Source organism: Eleginops maclovinus, chromosome 2, assembly GCF_036324505.1.
Source record: "Eleginops maclovinus isolate JMC-PN-2008 ecotype Puerto Natales chromosome 2, JC_Emac_rtc_rv5, whole genome shotgun sequence".
NCBI classification, from domain to species: domain Eukaryota; kingdom Metazoa; phylum Chordata; class Actinopteri; order Perciformes; family Eleginopidae; genus Eleginops; species Eleginops maclovinus.
This window is the reverse complement of record NC_086350.1, coordinates 15,669,665-15,690,023: the sequence shown is the minus strand read 5'-3', so window position 1 is coordinate 15,690,023 and position 20,359 is coordinate 15,669,665. Positions and strand designations below refer to the sequence as shown.

At 45.1% G+C, this 20,359-nt stretch overlaps 3 protein-coding genes across 3 annotated transcripts; all 3 read right to left on the bottom strand.

The window, feature by feature from the left end:
- Positions 1-1,476: 1,476 nt before the first annotated feature.
- Positions 1,477-3,655, bottom strand: LOC134880018 (zinc finger protein 862-like). Its single transcript, XM_063906680.1, has 3 exons — positions 2,908-3,655; positions 2,544-2,764; positions 1,477-2,365 (listed from the first exon to the last, which is right to left on the bottom strand). Exons 1-3 carry the CDS (start codon positions 3,652-3,654, stop codon positions 1,477-1,479), a joined length of 1,857 nt encoding a protein of 618 aa, XP_063762750.1. The 5' UTR covers position 3,655.
- Positions 3,656-5,269: 1,614 nt separating this feature from the next.
- Positions 5,270-6,697, bottom strand: LOC134880011 (piggyBac transposable element-derived protein 4-like). The gene has a single exon (XM_063906667.1). The coding sequence runs from the start codon at positions 6,695-6,697 to the stop codon at positions 5,270-5,272; it is 1,428 nt and encodes a 475-aa protein (XP_063762737.1).
- Positions 6,698-13,500: 6,803 nt separating this feature from the next.
- LOC134882364 (general transcription factor II-I repeat domain-containing protein 2A-like) lies at positions 13,501-16,077 on the bottom strand. The gene is made up of 2 exons (XM_063910012.1): positions 14,857-16,077; positions 13,501-14,588 (listed from the first exon to the last, which is right to left on the bottom strand). The coding sequence occupies exons 1-2, from the start codon at positions 15,727-15,729 to the stop codon at positions 13,614-13,616; spliced, it is 1,848 nt and encodes a 615-aa protein (XP_063766082.1). The 5' UTR covers positions 15,730-16,077; the 3' UTR covers positions 13,501-13,613.
- Between the last annotated feature and the right edge of the window lie 4,282 nt (positions 16,078-20,359).

The following is a 20,359-nucleotide window of genomic DNA, read 5'->3' as shown; positions in this document are numbered from 1 at the left end:
CAAATTAGCAGCTCATTAGCATATTTCGTGACGCGCATTTTCAATAAAACGGTGCTAGAACATAGTAGTGAATAAAAATTATTTGAAAGTTAACTTGACATGTAGTACACTTAATTTGAAGCTCTCTTTCTTAGTCAATAACCAGAACTGGCACAGGACATTTTTAAAGAACACATGCACTGTAACAAATTTCCTGTAGAATTTACAGTAAAGAACAGGCAAAAAAGTTGCCAATTAAGTGCTGTAAAAGTGTTGTTAATTACTGTAAACATTAATTACAACATATTACTGGATACGTTTTACAGTTTTTTGCCGTATATAAAACACAACAATGTATTGTTTTATATGAAGAGCTCTTTTCCAAAACGCTATATATCCATTGTGATTGTTTTGAGATAAAGGACAATTATTTACCCAGGCCTACATATTTGAAGTATTATTATATAGTTAAGAATAATTTTTGGGTCAGTCTGAACACCATCAGCAATAATTGACAAATCAAACTAGAATGTTAATGATTATACATCCAAAGTTTATTATATTTCTTTTCAAAACGCTATATATCCACTCTCCACTACATATCCACCATGTGTTCTTTGCTCAAAATGTTATAAAGCCATTCATTTTTTTCAGTCTGTTTTTAAAACAAGATAATATACAATATCATGAGCTCACAGTGTACAGTGTGTAATCAAATCAAGTTTTGTAATTAATGAAGTAATGAAAATTAATTTATGTTTAAATCTAACGTTTTAAGATTATCCACCAGAGAAACAGTACAAAAATAACACAAATGGTCAATTAGTGCAATCTTCAGTGCAAAACATTGAACGTGCCATCTTAAATAGTATAACAAGTAATCAAATCATATTAACATTGATAAAAAAACATTCAGTAGTCGGTAGTTACCCCCTTCTAACCGATTAAATGTAATACTCCATTACATTTACTAAACTAAAGCATGCTAACACCAGTGTATGAAATTCGGCCAAAATAGGAGCTAGACCACAGGGCTAGTAACTTTCAAAAGTTACTAGCCCTGGTGTAAAGTTACTAGACCAAGCAAATCAATGTATGTCGTAGGCACGCGCATCACGTTTTCACATCATACACCACAATTTTCATAATAATAATAATTAAAAAAGCGATTTGGCGGACTTTCAGCTCAGAAAAGATAAAATTGGACATTATTGTTATTTTGTATTTGTGTTTTCAGCTATTTTTGGCATGATTGTATTATCAGTATACTTTAGGCTGGGATAAGTGACAGCGCTTTACATTTTCTTCAAAGAAAAAACACAGCAGATTACAAACAATAATTTATTAAAGTAGAACAACAGACTGAGAACAAGGGACATGAACAATATTAGCAGTGGATCAAACGATCAACATCAGTTCATTTAGGCAAAATGGTAATACAAACCGTAATACTTGCTGTAATAGCAGTAGTAATTGGTCTACAACAGACTACCACAATCATTCCTCATCCTCACCAACAAGACCTCTATCTTCCATCTCACCATCGTCAGAATCTACATTATCCTCCATGTCTGTAAACCAGTCTGAGTCATCAGAGTTTATCTCCTTGGTTTCAGCTTCAACTACTGCACCCCCAGCAGCTTCAGCAACCGTTTGAGCACCATCCACTCCGTCAACTCCATCAATGTCTTCCTGCACTTGTTTGGCTCCCTCCAAAGCTGCCATTCTGCCTTTCTTTCTTCCCTCCATGAAGTTGGGTCTGCGATTGTGGTTTTGATTCCACTGGTGAATGGCAGATGATGGATCAAAATCCTTTGTAGGCTCTGAGTGCAGCTGAATTGTCATGAGCATTGTCATGGTGGTAGCCTTCAGTCTATTCCTGTACTGGGACTTGGTAATCTTCATTTGAGAGAATCCTCTCTCACACTCAGAGGTGGCGGCAGGGAGTGATAAGACCAGATCAATTACATGCAGGATATTTGGAAACGTGCTCTTGTAAAGCTCAAACACAGATGGCCAGGACATGGAGTGAATCTTGTTCCCCTGGTTTTCGTACAATGCTTGTTTGAGGGAGGTCCACTCTGCTTCGATTGCACTTACATCTACTCCAACATTGTCGAAGTGCTCCCTGTAGTGGTCGATAATCACTCCAATGAAGTCATCCCCAAAATCATCTTCATGCTCCTGAGGCCATGACTGCATGTCCGCTATTTTTGTAGCTTTGAGGACTTCACCTCCCATGTCACTGAATCTCCGGGCTAGTGAACCAACCAATGCCTCAACGACCTTCTCAATCTGGCCTGAAGAGTGGTCTACCCCTGTTAGGGTCTGACCTTCAAAGGAGTTACAGTCTCCCTGCTGGAGTTTCCGCTGCTCAGGTCCTGCCCTGAAATAGTGAAACCAGCACCAAAACCATCACCACCAAAAATAAAGGCATAAAACAGTTGTGATTTACAAAAGAACCAGCAATAGCAAAGAGCATTTACGTAAATAAGCAAGTGGTTAAACAACTAATTAGAGCAGGAAATGACTTCATGATTTAATGAGCAATGTATCTATATTACCGGTCCTTGAATTTGTTGATGCTGGTCATTGTGGCCTTCAGTGCTTCATGTACATGATAGGTACAAACTTCTCTCTGCTGCAGCGTCTTCGACAGTTTGGAGAGAACGGCCAGAATGTCACTTAGGAAGTGGGCAAAAGTCATGGCATCTTTGGAGCGCAGCGTTTTCAGGAGACCTTTTGCCTTTGCTTGCATACCACTAGCTGTCCTGGTGGTGGCAACCTGCAATTCATTTAATATTTCTTTTAATTTCAATTTACAAAAATGTATTTCAATATGTTGCCACAGTGGATATCAGATGATATCATTCATGCAACAGAAAATTCATCGGGCTGTTAATAACATGTTATTATCAAATGTCTTACTTGACTGAGATGAAGAACAATTGCACGGTAACCACGCAACATGTTTTGCAGTGCTGTGTGGGTATGGCTAACCCAGCGCGTTCCTCCAACTCGGACAGGCCAGATCTTGGAGATGTTGGTGGTACTGAAAGCTGCCTTCAAACCAGCGGCCTGTTTAGGGATCCTGTAAAGCTTGTACAGAGCATCCAGGAGGACATAGACTTTGATGAACAAAGAGGCTTGTTTCATGGCTTCTTTGAAGGCCAATTCCACCCTATGGGCCATGCACTGCACCATCAGTATGTCTCCACTGATTCTTTCCCGCATGAGAGCGATCACCCCAGCCTTTTTCCCGGTGTTGACAGCCGCCCCATCACCAGCAAATCCCACAATCTTCTTCATCATTTCTTCCTTTGGGATCCCCGGGAGCTTTACAGCTTGCATTATAGCATCATAGATGCCATTGGCATCTGGTTTGTCACACTGTACAAGTCCAAGGAAATTGCAGTGAGTCTTGCCATCCACTGCAAAGTGCAAGTAAACAATCTCTTGTTCAGTGGCAGAGACATCTGTTGATCCGTCGGACATTATTGTGATAAACTTAGCACTCTTTACCTTGTCTTCAATTGCTAGACGGGTGATTTCGGCTATAGCAACCAAAAACTCCTTACAGCTCTTTTCATTTCTGTAGGTGCTGCCGAGATCCAGGCCCTTCTTCTCATCCATCTCACACATCCATTTGAAATCAGAAACTGGTCTGCAGTGCATGGCAAGGGGGGGGCATTTATGAAGAGTATCTTGAGCTTCTGAAATACTTTAGTATTCAAAGTCTCAATGGTCTTCTCGGCTATGCTCTCACCTTTCTTCTTATTCCTGGCCTCATACTTCTCCTGGGCTTCCTTGTGGCCGTCAGATCGTTGGTGACAGACTAAAGTGTCATGCTTCAGGTTTTGACACCCTTTGACAAAGGAACCTTGACTTCGCTTTCTGAAGATATCCCTCTGTTGTCGGGTTTCAGCATGGGGGCCATATACAGTTTGACATGGCAGGCAGAATAAAGTTTCACTTTCGTCCACAATCAACCAAGGAAATTCTTCTTTCCATGCAGGCACTACACTTCGTTTCCTTTTAGTGGCATCGTATGCCTTATTCACTTCCTTTAAATCCATTTTCTTTTTCTTTTCAGGTGGTTGGTTAGGCGTGAGACCACACCACTGACGGAGCATGATTTTGCTTTGTTATTGTCAACCTCTCTTGCACAGCATCTATAAGATTGATTGTGAACATGTATTTATTCATTCTTTATACAGTACATTTAATGCTAGTTCTGATTATATTACTACTATTACTCACAGACTTGCAGTCAGGGGAGGCAGAGGAGGCACAGCTAAATGTGGTATAGGGCCAAGCCCTTGGACTACTAAACTTGTTGACTTGTTATAGTCATTTTTTTTTCTATAGGCCTATTATTATTATTATGGTGGGTGTATGGAGTTTGGAGTTTTTTTGTATAATAATCTACGAAATCCCTAAGACAAACCTTAAATAAAATCAAAAGTGAATAGGGCCATTACTAGATCAACTGCAGTGAAAACGCAGAAGGGAGCAAACACAGTAGCTAGCTCTGCCTCAATGAGGGGGACGTGCGAGAGCGCACCAGTCGGGGTTATGCTTGTTCTGCCGTTGATCTGAGCTACGTTATGAGGCTACGTTATGTCTTTGACGTTTATGACCTTGTTGGTCAAAATGGCAGATTTTATAGTGATTAAGATAGGCCTACTCGTAAATCTGACTGAAAGTGGAAGTGTCTGCCTCGCCAGCCACGAACCTCACCGTATGTCACTGCTAGATCTAACATCTCCTCATTGACATCTCCATCCATTTTTTATGTTTCACAAATGATTTAACCCATTTAGGCCTAAAAACGCCTGCTAAAAAGGCCTTTTTTTGCCTAAGCACTTTTCTGGAAACAGCCTACTAAAACCTGAGGTTTTTCATAAAAATTGACAAAATTCCCCACGCCTACTAAAACATTAGTATCTCAGGCTCTATAGCAGATAGAAACATAAAATTAAAAGCATTTAAGAGCTAACTTCCTTGGCTTCCATTTAAACTGACTGCTTTGATATAATCTTCAACTTCATTTTATTTTATTTTATCAATAAACAAAAACAACAAACAAAAAGTTCATTTTGAAAAATCGATACAGATTTGCTTTTATTTCATTATATTTCATTCAATGTCACAATTTTATAAATATTAAATATTAACATTAAAACCCTGAACAAAACAGAGAACAGAACCCATTGGTAAAACACCCCATAACAAACAGAGGTTTAGTTTGAACAAAAACATTGCACATAAACATAAATGTTCCATTTCATCAAGTGCGGCGGACATGTTTTCCGAAGCACTCAACATGCAGGGGCACATTACACTGCCTGCATCCATAAACTGTCGCACCAGGACGGGCGTCTGTGCCATTCTTTGCCAGAGAACATTCCCTGCAGATCTTTCTCTTCTCAAAGATCTTCTCACAGTCGTGCTGGGCTGAGGCTGAGACAGGTGCTGTGGCGCACTGAGGAGCACTCCTTGCTGTCACAGGGGTGACAAGCTCCTGTGCAAGGTCCTCCTGCCAGTCTTTGTAGCCACTGAAGTTAGCTCCTGCTCTCTTGGCAACAATGTAGGCGTTGTAGCAGCTGACCGACAGGAAATAAAAAAAGAGCCTCCGCCACCATTTCTTGGACCGATGCTTGATGGTGTAGTAGCCCACCATCTGGTCCAACAGATCGACCCCCTTCATATTCCTCTGATAGTCGGAGAGGCATGCTGGCACTGTGACCTCTGTCTGGACATCTCCTCCCTGTCTCCTTTTGACAGTCCCTGTTGCCGTTGGTGCATGGTGGTTTGACAGGACCAAAACGGCCTTCGTGTCCTGCCAGGCACAGAAGGTCAGGTCATCCTTCTGGCGCACCGTGTATTGATGCCTGGCCATGGCAGCAAGCTTCGTGGGGATTCCTTTCCTGTTGGACCGAATGGTCCCACAGGCATCCAGGCCATGAGCACTCAAGTCTTCGAAGAGCGGCACCCCAGAATAAAAATTGTCCATATAAATGGAGAGATGGGACCCAAAGTATGGTCTTGCCAGATCCATCACCACACGGTGCGCAAGGCCCTTCTCACTCCCCCCCGCCTTACGTCCAGTGTAGACCTGGAAGTTTGACACATAGCCAGTGGAGCTCTCAGCCATGACCCACACCTTGATGCCCCACTTGGTGGGTTTGAGAGGGAGATACTGTCGGAAAGAGAGTCTACCCTTGAATTTCACCATACTCTCATCGACACTCACGAAGCCATTCACTTCATAGAGTTCCTGGAAACGATCTTTCAGGTAGTCGAGGTACCTGTCCCTTGACATGGCTTGTGGGATGGTTGTTCTGAAAAGCCACTTCTTTTGACGCCAGAAGTCTCTTCGCGATGGCAGTTCAATGATTCCCATGGCAAGACAAAGTCCCACGAACGTCTTCATTTCGACGATCGTCACAGGCTCCCACTTGCTGTTTGATGGAGTTGCACTCCGTGTTTGCTCAGCATATAAATTTGTTTGCGTTACAAGACGCATCCACATGTCTTCCGTGAAGATACGGGAGAACACCTGTACTGGTGTTATAACATCTGGCAGTGGCAGCTCTATCTTTATGCCAGGTTCGCGATTAAATGGTATTTTCTCCCGCGAGTGAAAGTTGTCACTTTTCCACTCGTTCCCGAAGCCGGCAAACTCGCACAAATCCCCCTCTTCCTCCCCAAACATCGCTTGTATCCACTGCTCTCTAACTACGCGATCGGATGGTAAAACTAATCTATCTAAGTCATCTTCCTCTAATCCATCTGCTAACACATCTGCTTGTACTTGATATTCTGCATCTATTCCCTCTTCAATGTCACTTCCTTCACTTGAGTTGTCAGCCATGATCAATCACTGTGGTGCTTTAAATTTCCCGCCGCTCGAGCATAACATTCTACACGTGTATTTCGACCAAACATTCTATTCTTTAAAAAAAATTCACCAAGCATCTCGTTCACTCACTCCAGGTATATATTAGCCAATCACAGTGAGTATAACTGGTCATGTGCCTTGAAAAAGACCGCATCGCTGAAAATGACACAGAGGCGTTTACCGGCTTTAAAGGGAACTACGCATAGATGCGTGATCCGGTCTTAAAGGGAAATACACACATATGCGCGATCCGGTCTAAATGGGTTAAAAGTGCTAGTTATACAAATCACCCAACATTTAACAGTGTACACGATTGGCATTCAGGCAAACTCATTACAAATATACTCCTGTGTGACCTTAACTTCTAAAACCAAGATTATGTTCACCGTAAAATGACGTGGCTTACCTATAAGATTGAACGCTAACTTTATTACATGTTATCGTGGGCAACACACAGCATGAACCCTACGGGTTATCAGAAGGGACAAAAACATTTGAATAAATAAATTATTAAGACACGAATGCAGCGTGTGCGAAATAAGACCAATCTTATGTTGTGCAAGAGAGGTTTACAATAGCAAAAATAGGTTCGCGATGACTGCCGTAATGCTTGTAATAGACGCTCCGTGCAAAGGGGCTGTAAAATTGCCAGACACACGGGCAGGCAAGTGCATAGAGTTACTAGCCCGGTAAGAAAGTTACTAGACCCGGGCTTGCGGGCGTGTCGTTATTTCGAACCCTGCTAACACACACACACGCACATGCACACACAAACAGTTCATTAAGATTGTCCACAAGAGACACAGTAAAAACTAACACACATACAAATGGCCAATTAGTGCAATATTCAGTGCAAAACCATTTAAAATGTCACCTTGATGACAAGTAATGAAATAACAATATCAACATTGACAATACATTAAATAATACATAATAAGTACTGAACCTGTAAAAATTGCAACGTTGCTTGAAGTGTATAACCTTTATAAGAAAACAAGACAGATAAAATGTAATACTGCATTACATTCATTCACTACATTATAGGAATTTATTCTGGGTCTTCGTCACTCTGGTGAGCGTTTTCATTCACATCAGATAGTGCAGCACTATAAAAAGCGCTCACTGCCTCAGACACACCTATTGCTTTCAGGAGAGCAACCACATCTTTCTTCTTTGCTTCCTTCACTGTGGTTTGGCTTGCAAGAATGGCAGGTTTCAGGTCAGCCCACCGTTTGCCACGTTTCAGCGCACTGTGGAAGCAGTACTCCCCATTGTATGCCACCTTCATGCCAACCTTGTTGGTACTCAAATCCAGCATGCGTGCTTCACTGATCTTGAAGCTTCTCTGCGCCTTCACGCACTCTTTTGTAGCCGACTTGTAATCAAAAGCCTTCCAGTCTGTGCCGTAAACGTACACATTTCCAAACAGCTGCAGGAGGGCATGGTATTCTTGTGGCAGGAGAATTGTGTCGATCCTTCTGAGTTTCTGCTCAATCCTGCCAAAAACTCTGTCTGCGGGGAGATAGCTGTGCCCCCTGACTGGAAATGTGTGCTCGATGCAAAGGTTGGGGAAGGTTTGCCTTAGCTCCATGAGCATGGAGACAGGGGCGGCTCCAGAAAATTATTGTTGGGGGGGCAATGGGGGGGTCTGATTTTTTATAGGAGGTGCTAGTGAATTCTGACATAACGAACACCAAACACCACTGTTCCCGGGCTAATACACTACATTGAAATGCACGTTACTAAATGTTTATATACAACAAACACAAGCATATTTAATTACTTGTATTTAATGAATCAACAAACAAGCAAGCACAAGAATACAATTCAAATCCTAGCCACCACAGAGAACATCTGTGGATTTACTAGTGGAACAGAATTGTAGCAGTGTGTATTGCAACACAGTCTTACCACTGTCTCTTAACTCACTGAATCTTTTGTCTCACCTCTGATCTCCTCTTCTTCACTCTCCACTTCTGTCTTCCTCTCTTCTTCTCTCAACTCCTCTGTTCTCCTCTCCTTCACTCTCCACTGCTGTCTTCCTCTCTTCTTCTCTCAACTTCTCTGTTCTCCTCTCCTTCACTCTCCACTGCTGTCTTCCTCTCTTCTTCTCTCAACTTCTCTGTTCTCCTCTCCTTAACTCTCCACTGCTGTCTTCCTCTCTTCTTCTCTCAACTCCTCTGTTCTCCTCTCCTTCACTCTCCACTGCTGTCTTCCTCTCTTCTTCTCTCAACTCCTCTGTTCTCCTCTCCTTCACTCTCCACTGCTGTCTTCTTCGCTTCTTCTCTCAACTCCTCTGTTCTCCTCTCCTTCACTCTCCACTTCTGTCTTCCTCTCTTCTTCTCTCCTCCTCCTCTGTTCTCCTCTCCTTCACTCTCCACTTCTGTCTTCCTCTCATCTTCACTATCTCTCCTCCTCTGTTCTCCTCTCCTTCACTCTCCACTGCTGTCTTCCTCTCTTCTCTCCTCCTCCTCTGTTCTCCTCTCCTTCACTCTCCACTGCTGTCTTCCTCTCTTCTCTCCTCCTCCTCTGTTCTCCTCTCCTTCACTCTCCACTGCTGTCTTCCTCTCTTCTTCTCTCCTCCTCCTCTGTTCTCCTCTCCTTCACTCTCCATGCTGTCTTCCTCTCTTCTTCTCTCCTCCTCTTCTGTTCTCCTCTCCTTCACTCTCCACTGCTGTCTTCCTCTCTCTTCTTCTCTCCTCCTCCTCTGTTCTCCTCTCCTTCACTCTCCACTGCTGTCTTCCTCTCTTCTTCTCTCAACTCCTCTCTCCTCCTCCTCTGTTCTCCTCTCCTTCACTCTCCTCTCCTTTCCGTTTCCGGTGTGAGTGTGAGTGTGAGCGAGCGGTGGTGGGGTGAGTGGCGCGGAGTTTTGAATTGGTTTCTGTCCTTTTTTCGGGTTTTCCCTGGTTTCTCCGTCTGTTCTATGTGCATGGTCAGGTAAGCTTTATTAATATTTTTACTGTGTTGGCCGAGCGATCAGTGGTTGTGTCAGGTAGTTTTCGGGAGGAATGGCGTCCCCCGAGACGCCGCCTCCGTCTATCCGGCAGGGAGTAAGGATAGTCCCGCCGGATAGTAGCGTTACTGTGGAGGAAGTTCTGTTGGCTGTCGGTGAGCAGGTAGGTCATGATAACTTATCGTTTGCGTCTAGAATGAACAAAGCAGTGGTTGTGTTCCTGAACGAGGAGCCCCGTGTGTATCAGCTGGTAGAGAGCGGAGTGTTTATCAGGGACTTATTCGTGCAGGTCTCCCCGCTGTCAGTTCCCTCCACGCGGATCACCGTGTCCGGTGTTCTGCCGTTCATACCGAACGAGTTGTTAGAGAGCGAGCTCCGTAGGTTTGGCAAGTTTGCCAGTGGATTTAAAACGGTGAGTTTGGGATGTAAGGATCCCAAACTGAAGCACGTACTGTCCCTGAGGCGGCAGGTGTTCATGTTCTTGGACTCGCCGACACAAACACTGGACGTGTCGTTCAGAGTGAAGCACGGTGACGGGTTGTATATGGTGTACGCCAGCTCGGGACAGTTCAAGTGTTTTGAGTGTGGAGATGTGGGACACAAACGCTTTACGTGTCCGCATAGACAGCAGGGGGCGGCTCACTCCGCTGACGCGGCGGGCGGCTCCGCTGAGTCCGCGGTCGGGTCCGCGGCTGGCGGCTCCGGAGTTGGGTCCGCGGCCGGCGGGTCCGGTGCTGGGTCCGCGGCCGGCGGGTCCGGTGCTGGGTCCGCTGCTGGCGGGTCCGCTGCTGGCGCCGCGGATGCGGATCCCGGTGCGGAGGGTGTGGAAGCCGGTGCCACTGGTTCACTTTCTGAGGAGGATCACTTGGATAGGGAGGAACAGAGTCGGCCTGACAAGCAACAGGCTTCTGTGACTGCAGAGAACCTGAGCAGTTCACAGTCTGCAGGCACTGAAGCAGCTTCCACAAGTTTTGTAGGCACAGATCCCACTGTAAACACCAATGAAGAACAGGGTATGTTAAATAGTCAGGCATCCTGTGAAGGAGAGGACATGGAGTATGACTCTGAGTCAGATACAGTATCCATAGGTGAAACTTCGATCAGGAACACAGATCTCTATTCTTTAGAGGAAATAAATCAATTTCTGGATGTAACATTTAAAAAGTCTGTTAGATTAAATGACTACTTCGGTGATACTGAAAAGTTTATCAGATCTGTTGGCGTTCTGCAAAGACTGGTCGGTTTTGACCTCTTGGATGAGAAGAAACGTTTTCGCCTCAAAAAGCATATCACAACTTTGAGGAAAGCAAAAAAAGGCAAAACTGCTAAAAAGATTAAAAAGTAAAATGATCATGTATCACACGGTGGGTTTCTCTTTTCAATTGTTTTCTGTTTTGTTCATCTTATCCGTTTCTTTTTCTCTGACCTCTATGGGGAGCCTCAAGATAGGATCTTTGAACATCAATGGTGGGAGAGACAGACAAAAAAGGGCATTAATTTCTGAAGTCGCTACTCAAAAAAGGGTTGATGTGTTGTTTTTGCAAGAGACACATACTAATCCAGCAGACGAGACAGATTGGGGTTTATGGTGGGATGGTTCGTGCACCTTTAGCCATGGCACCAACCTTAGTGCAGGGGTAGCTGTTCTGCTTAGGAAAAATGTCGATGTAACTGTACTATCATCTACTGAAGTGGTGAAGGGCAGGCTGTTGATTGTAAGGGCAGAAATAGAGGGCTCTGTGGTCTGCTTTGTAAACATATATGCTCCAAATCAAGGCACAGATAGAGTGGTTTTTTTCACCCTGCTAAAAAACGAGGTAAGAAAGTACCATCAGGATCAATTTATCATTGGTGGGGATTTCAACTGCACGCTAGACTTCACTGTAGACAGGACAAGTGAAGAACCTCACCCACAGTCATCTCAGAGCCTTCACAGCATCATCACACACCTGGATCTGTTAGACACATGGAGGGTCAAACATCCACTAACCAGACAATACACATGGGTGAGGGTCGGCAATGGCAGGGTGAGTGCAGCTAGACTGGATAGGATTTACATCTCCAAAAGTCTCAGCTCCAGATTAGTCCACAGCAATATGAGTCCAGTTGGTTTCACTGATCACCACTTTGTCAGTATAGATTTGATCCTTTCACCAGGCGAAAGGGTTAAGTCCTACTGGTCTTTTAACAACAGACTTCTGCAGGACCGTACTTTCTGTCAAAGTTTTGAGCGTTTTTGGCAGCAGTGGAAAACCAGGAAAGCGGATTTTGTTTCTTTGAAGCTGTGGTGGGAAGTTGGGAAGGCCCAAATTCGCGTTTTTTGCCAGCAGTATACCTCCCACTCGACTGCTAATATAAAGGCAGCAGTTCAGGAGCTTGAAATAAGTATTAGGAACATTGAAGAGGGGTTACATAGACATTCGGATCCCACCACGGGTCATCTGCTGCAGGAGAAGAGATTGGAGTTGAGCTTATTCCTGCAGGAGAGAGTAAAGGGAGCTCTTGTTAGGTCTCGTTTCCTCCAGCTAAAGGACATGGATGGCCCAAGCTCTTTCTTTTTTAATCTGGAGAGATCGGTGGCACAGAGGAAACAGATGACCTGCCTTAAGCTTCCTGGAGGCAGAGTGACCACCAGTCCGGGGGAGATGAGGACCCATGCAGTGAGTTTCTACGCTGACCTCTTTGGGGCAGAACAGTGCGGCATGGAGTGCCGCGAGGAGCTCCTGGAGGGGCTTCCTCAGCTCATCCCGGGTGAGAAAGCTGCTCTGGACTCTGAGCTGACCCTGGAGGAGTTGACAGTCGCTGTTAATCAGATGGCATCAGGACGGGCACCGGGAATTGATGGTCTCTCCACTGACTTTTACCAGCGGTTCTGGAATACTCTTGGACCTGATTTGCACAGTGTTTTATTGGAGTGTTTTAGAACAGGATCTCTTCCTGTCTCCTGTCAGCGAGCTGTGCTTTCCCTGCTTCCCAAGAAAGGAGACCTGGCCTTACTTAAAAACTGGAGGCCGGTTGCTCTCCTCTGCACGGACTATAAGGTGCTTTCCAGAGCCTTATCGAACAGACTCAAGGACATCCTGGGAATACTTGTACAGACAGACCAAAGCTATTGTGTTCCTGACAGGAAAATTATGGACAACATTTTCCTAATTCGTGATGTTATTGATGTGTGCAGATCCCAGAATGTGAATTTTGGTATTGTTGCTTTGGACCAGGAGAAAGCCTTTGATAGGGTGGATCACTGTTATTTATTTTCTGCACTCAGGGCTTTTGGCATTGGTGATGGTTTTCTGGCCTGGATTGGTTTATTGTATAATGGTGCTCAATGTATGGTGAAAATGGGGGCAGGGCTGAGTCGGCCAATCCCTGTGCAGCGAGGGATAAGACAGGGTTGTCCTCTCTCCGGTCAACTATATACCCTAGCTCAGGGGTCACCAACCTTTTTTGAACTGAGGGCTACTTCTTGGGTACCGATTAATGTGAAGGGCTACCAATTTGGTACGCTTCAAATTTGCGCGGTTTACCTTTAATTGTATGTTATTATTAATAGTAAAACTAATTAGTTATATTCACCTGTTTGAGGACACTGCTCATTTTAACAAATTTGCACAATAGGCCTAATTATCAATAATGGCTTAAAAAGGAAGGAAACAGACAAATATCAAAATCAGCACTTTATTTCTATTTCACTGTAATCACCATCAAACAGAACAACATAACATTAAACAAAAGTATTTATAGGCCTATTTAATCCATCACAATCTTTCATAAGTTTTAATGGGAAGCCTGGCATTGCATGCTGGCAACCAGGGCCTCGTAATCTGGGCTGTAATTTGACACTGCAAGTCTGAGTGAGTCTTGCAGATGTGCATCAGTGAGCCGTGTTCTGTGTTCGTTTTTTATGAAATTCATGTCAGAAAAGGCTGATTCACAAAGATAGGTAGACCCAAACAGACTGGCAACCTTCATTGCTGCTGTGCACAGACCACTGTACTTTTCAGTATCAACAAGGCCCCAAAAGTTTGCTGCAGCCTGGTGGGCTTTGAGGCGAATGTCATTCTGCAGTGTCACTATTTCTATTTCCACCTGCCCAGCATCCAAGCTGAACATTGCACTTAGTTGCTCAGCAATGGACGTTGTGTCCACGTTTATAAATGGATTCGAAACGAACGACACACATGGCTCAAGTTTATCAATGTCACAAAACCTATTCTCAAACTCTTGCCCAACCCTGTTTATGACTTGAGTGTATTTTTCGGCAGCGTTGCCAAAAATCTCAGACGCAGAGGTATTGTCGTTCAGCACCATCTGCAAAGAGGGGAAGTGCAGCACCTTTTTTCTCTGTAAATGCGCAGAGAAAATGCTCATCTGTGCTTTAAACGCATTTAAAGCACTGATCATGTCGGCAACAGTCTTACCTTTGCCTTGCAGCGCACAGTTCAGATTGTTCAGTTTTCCAGTAATGTCCGTCAGAAATGCCAGGTCTAGTAGCCACGCAACGTCCTCCAGCAGCGATGTGTCTTCGTCTCTAGATTTCATAAAATCTTTGATCTCCCTCAACAGCGACAAAAACCGGAGCAGAATCCGTCCTCTGCTGAGCCATCGGATGTCCGTGTGGAGAAGCAGGTCCCCATATTCAGCCGACAGCTCCGCCAACATCACCTTGAAACTTCGGTGTTGTTTAGCTTTGGAACGGATGCTGTTTATGATCCTCACAACAGGAGTCATTACGTGCTCGAAGCCGATCACCTTAAAAATAAAATAAAATCACTCTTACTCAAAGCACTTAAAAACAATAACAATACAATACAATACAATACAATACAAAACAAAATGTATTTATATAGCGCCGTATCACAACTATGAAGTTGACTCTAACGACCAAAAAGCGCAGTAGGGGCCGGTCTACAAGCAGATGCGTAAAATATGCCCAATAGGCCTACTCATAATTACAAATAGGATATTAGGCCTACAACAAGGATAACATAAATTAATAAAATACAAAATGAAAACGCACCTTTGCACATAAGGCCTGCTGGTGAATGATGCAGTGGTACTGTACGAATTTCGGGAACGCTGGGTCGCTTTTACAGAGCGCGATGAACCCTGCATGCCGTCCGGTCATCGCAGGAGCCCCATCGGTGGTAATCGACACCAGCTTTTCCAGTGGTATGTTTCTGTTGTTGAAAAACTCCTTCACCGCGTTGTAGATATCAACCCCCCTTGTGCTGGTTTTTAGGGGGAGTAGTGTGAGAAGTTCCTCTTTTGTAGAGAAATCTTGAAACACCATCCGAACAAACATCATCAGCTGCGCCGTGCTGCTGCTGTCGATGGACTCATCACATTGGATGCTGAACCACCTGCACTCCCTGAGATCCTGGTCCAGCTGATCAGTCAAGTTGTCGGACATTGCTGTCACTCTCCTGACCATTGTGCTTGCCCCCATTTGAACATCAGCTACAGAAGAGAGCACTTCCTTCCCATATTTCTCGTCTTTAAGCACAGTGTTCAGAACTATCATCATCGTTTCCTTGAAAAGGTCTCCATCTGTAAATGCCTTCTTCTTCTTTATCAGGTGTTCTGTTGCTCTGAACGAGGCTTCGGTAGCTTTCTGAGATTTTTTAGCTGGTCTTGTGAAAAAAGACTGTTGCTTGCACAATCCTGCCTTTAGCTCACTTACTTTTTCCACTCGTAGTGCGCTGCCCGGTGGGTAGTTAGCATGGTAGCTTGCGTGACAGGTCTTGAAATGCCTCTCAACATTGTGCCGCTTTGGTATCGCCACAGTCGCCCGGCAAATGAGACACACGCAGGCATCTTTTACAGTGGTAAAAAAAAACTCTTGCTCCCATTCACCGTGAAAATAATACGTTCTCTTTCTTTTTTCTGCCATGTTTTCGATTAAATTGTAATCATCCGTTCATCTTGACTTCGCTTCACTGCACTGACTGGACTCGGTCTCCACGCAACGGTTGTCGTGGAGACCAGCTAGGTCCAATCTACGTAATCTGAAGCATTTTATTTTACACAAATTACGTTTTATAAGTAGGCATATGTTTATATGCGTGCATACTGCATATTGTTATCTTCTTACAAGCAATGCAATATATTTAAAAATAATAGAAAGTTTAACAACGAATAAAATAAAGTTGTGTGTCACGTGAGAACTAGGCTATTTTAGAACAGGCCTTCGCGGGCGACTCAAGTAGTCCTCGAGGGCGCCATGGCGCCCGCGGGCGACGCGTTGGTGACCCCTGCCCTAGCTATTGAGCCCTTGCTGTGCATGTTGAGAGGTCGGCTCAGTGGTCTCTCACTGCCTGGGTCCTCTGATCTTGATCGTCCACTTACCGTTTCTGCTTACGCAGATGATGTTAATATTTTTGTCTCCAGCCAGGGGGATATTAAATGTTTGCAGGATACCCTGTCTCTGTACGAAAAGGCCTCATCTGCTCGGGTGAACTGGGCAAAGAGTGAGGCTTTGTTGGTGGGACAGTGGAGAGATCAGACAGTGCCCAGTCTGCCTGGAGGTCTTGAGTGGGGGAAGGAGGGCCTGAAGGTGTTGGGAGTATTTTTGGGCACTGAGGGGTTTCAGAACAAGAACTGGGAGGGAGTTAAGGAGAAAGTGTGCGCTCGGTTGTCTAAATGGAAATGGTTGCTACCCCAGTTGTCATATAGGGGAAGAGTTTTGGTTGCAAATAACTTGGTCGCCTCGACTCTTTGGCATAGACTTATTGCTCTGACACCACCGAGAGGCCTGATGGAGGACATTCAGCGAGTCATCCTGGACTTCTTCTGGTCTGGCCGGCACTGGATCCGAGCAGCAGCCCTCTACCTGCCTGTGGCTGAAGGGGGGCAGGGACTCATCAATATCCAGGCAAAAATAGCCTCTTTTAGACTCCAGACTGCACAAAGACTGCTGTACAATTGTGGCCCAAGCTGGTTTGATACAGCTCGTTTGCTGCTGAAGAGAGCCGGGCGATTGGGCTACGACAAACAGCTTTTCCTTTTAAAATCTGAGGATGTGGACTTAACTGGACTGACACCTTTTTATAGTTCGGTATTACAGGCATGGCAGATTTTTAAGGCCACACGTACCAAAAATGAGACTCCGGGCATGTGGCTGTTTGAGGAACCTTTGTTTTTTAATACTCTTATACAGACTCAAACACTGCAGTCTGCCAGCCTGCGAGCCTATTTTAGAGAGGCTGGCTGCACCAAACTGGGCCATCTGATGAAGATGACGGCAACATCGGTGGATATCTTGAGACAGAGAAGCAACATCACCTCCATCAGGGTCATCAACAGAGTGGTGGAGGAAGTCTGTGCTGCCCTGCCACAACCCCTGAGGGTTTTTGCACAAGACCACAATGTGTGTGACCAGTGGACCGAAGGGGAGGAGTATAGTTTCCCCTCTCTGTCTGTCACCCCAGTTGTGGGGGAGTGGCAGGAGGGAGGTGGTCAGCTGCTGTCGCTCACAACCCCGCACCTGGAGAAGTTACAGGACGCAGGGAAGAAGGCAATATATCAGATCTGCTGCAAGGTTCTGAGCCTGCGCTCTTTGGCAGGGATGAAGGAGTCGAGGTGGACTGGTTTTTTTGGTCCAGATGTTTCCCCGAAGGGCAGCTGGCGGTCTCTGTACAAGCTGCCCGTTGAAAAACGGACAGCAGACCTCCAGTGGAGGATTGTACATGGAGCAATAGCTACGAACAGATACAGAGCGCACCTGGATCCAGAGTTGGGGGAGGAGTGCATCTTCTGTTCTCAGAACGAGACCCTTGAACACTTATTTATTCAGTGTCCTCGTTTGTCTGCTCTGTTTGAGCTGTTAGAAAGGTGGTTTCGGGGTCTAGGGGAGATTTTTGCTTTTGATTTGTTTATTTTTGGCCCGAAGTACTGTGCAAAAAAGAAGGATGTACACTCATTGGTGAACTTTGTATCTGGCGTTGCTAAGTTGGCCATCTGGCTGACTCGCAGGAACCAGGCCCAGAGTGTTGGCAGTGTGGAGCCAGTGCTGGTCCTGAAGGGTCTGCTGAAGGCCAGACTGAGGGTGGAACATGCGTATTATCGGATGATGGACAATGTGCATGGTTTCGGTCATGTATGGGCTGTTGGGGGGGTTTTGTGCTCTGTGGGGGGGGACGGAGAGCTGAATGTAAGTTTCTGATTGGAGAAACAGGTTCTGTGTCTGGTTGACAGGTTTGCTTGTATTTTATTTTTTTGTTTTTGTGTGGTTTTTGTTGCTCTTGAATGAAGATGTGATGGTGAGCTGTTGTCTCTTTTGCTATGGTGCAATAAAGGGACTTTAAAAACCAAACCTCTCTCCTCCTCCTCTGTTCTCCTCTCCTTCACTCTCCACTTCTGTCTTCTTCTCTCAACTCCTCTGTTCTCCTCTCCTTCACTCTCCACTTCTGTCTTCTTCTCTCAACTCCTCTGTTCTCCTCTCCTTCACTCTCCACTGCTGTCTTCCTCTCTTCTGCTCTCAACTCCTCTCTCCTCCTCATCTGGACTCCACTGAAACTGCTGAAACAACCACACAGACAGACACACAGGCTAAATACTACACTTACAGTTGACATAATATGAGGCAAACAATAAGTACCGGTAACATTTTTAAAATCTGTCAAAAAAGAATTGTGTACTCACTGGTCACTCACAACAGAACGATCCGCCTGTTGTTGTGATTGGCTGCAAAGCGGTTAATCACTGCCTCGACATCAAGTGCTTTGGCCCTGCTTGAACTAATTGCCAGGACACCCAGATTGCTGGTACGAGCATCTCCGCTTTTGTTCCTCAGGTAGGTTTTCAAACGCCTTAAGCAGGAGAAGCTCCTCTCACATGAAGCTGATGTGACAGGCAGTGTCATAGAGATACAGACAAGCTTGAACAGGTCAACGAATGCATCCTTGTATGGCCTCAAAAGCACCAGCACATCATGGGTGGTGCTGACAACGTCCCCCCTTTGGTTTTTCCTCTCAATCAGTCTTTTTAACTGGTGAAGTTCTGCTGAGAGGTTTTCAATCAATACGCCATAATGTTCAGCCATGGGCAAAAGAGTATCTTTGTCCAAGAATGTCTCGTGTTTTGGGTTAAGAGCTGCTGCTCCTTTTAGAACGTGACAGCTGTCAGAGGAAAACCGCCTGTCCAATTCACTGATTAATCGATTGATTACAGGGAAATAGCAGTGGTTCTGATAGTCTTCTGAGGTTTCCAGCGGCTCTTTTGATCCTGTTTGGCTGTTCACCACAAAGTCCTGCAGGTGGTGGGGCTGTTTTTTTCTCCTTACCTGTGGGCGCTGCATGTCAATGCCAACTGTCTCACACATATCACTGGCACACTCCCAGATTTCAGTCCATGTTTCAGCATTGCGTTTGTCATTGAGGGTATCAACAACTGCAAAGACCAGATCAATGGCAGATGCCAGCTCCAAATCTGTGGCCTGTAGATGATCAGATAAGTTCTTTGTGAGCTTGAATATGCTCTCAAGCATACAGATGTGCACAACAAATTGTGCATCAATCAGTCCAATCAGTGATCTTGCTTCAGTAGCTCTATGAGCATTCGTCTGGTTGCTCACATCCACAAGAGTTGCTAAGAGAGCAGGGAGAGTTCTTTTTATTGCCCACAGTGTAGAATATTGGCAGGCCCACCTGGTATCTGATAGTCTTTTCAATTCCACTGTGCGTTTGGTGGGCTCAAGTTCTTGTTGCTTCTCCATGAACACCTTGTGAGTCACTGTCCCAGAAAAGAAGTTGTACAACATCTTGACCGTTGCAAAGCATTCTGCAACTGGTTTCACATTATGTACACAGTCAACTAAAACCAAGTTTAATCTGTGTGCATAGCAATGGATGTAAAGCGCATGTGGCACTTCTTGGCAAAACTTTTCCTGGACACCATTGTTGCACCCGGACATGACAGAGGCCCCATCATAGCACTGTGCAATGCATGCATGTTTGTCTATGCTACACTTAGCCAGTGTTTGTTTAACTGATTTGTGTAAACCCACACAGCAAAAATACTCCGCGGTGGATCCGCCCCGGAGTTCATCCTCCGGAGGTCGTCCTCCGGAACGGATCCGCCAAACTGATCCGTATCGGCGTCCACTTGCACGCCGCGTATCATCCGCCGCGGAGGCGTTGCGCGGACCCAAAAAGGACCCGTATATCACCCGTAACGGATCCGCGCTCAAAAGCTCACCTCCGTAACGGGCACGGTTCGGACCCGCGACATCCGAGACGGACTCATTTCGTGTCCGCGTACTGCATCCGTCACGGACCCACTATTTTGTATCAGCTACGGACCCATTCCGGACTCATAAATGTTCCGGGCCGGGACCGTTTTGGATCCGTGTTAATGAACTTACTTTCTTATTAAGGGTAATCCTAATAAACTAAACCAGTTAAGCATTTGTTTCAAACAGGCTTTGTATTACATTCTAATTTGGCAGAAAACACACTTGTCTTGAACTGCAAAAGCCACATTTTAGGCTAATAGCCTACAAAAAAATAACCCGACAAATGATA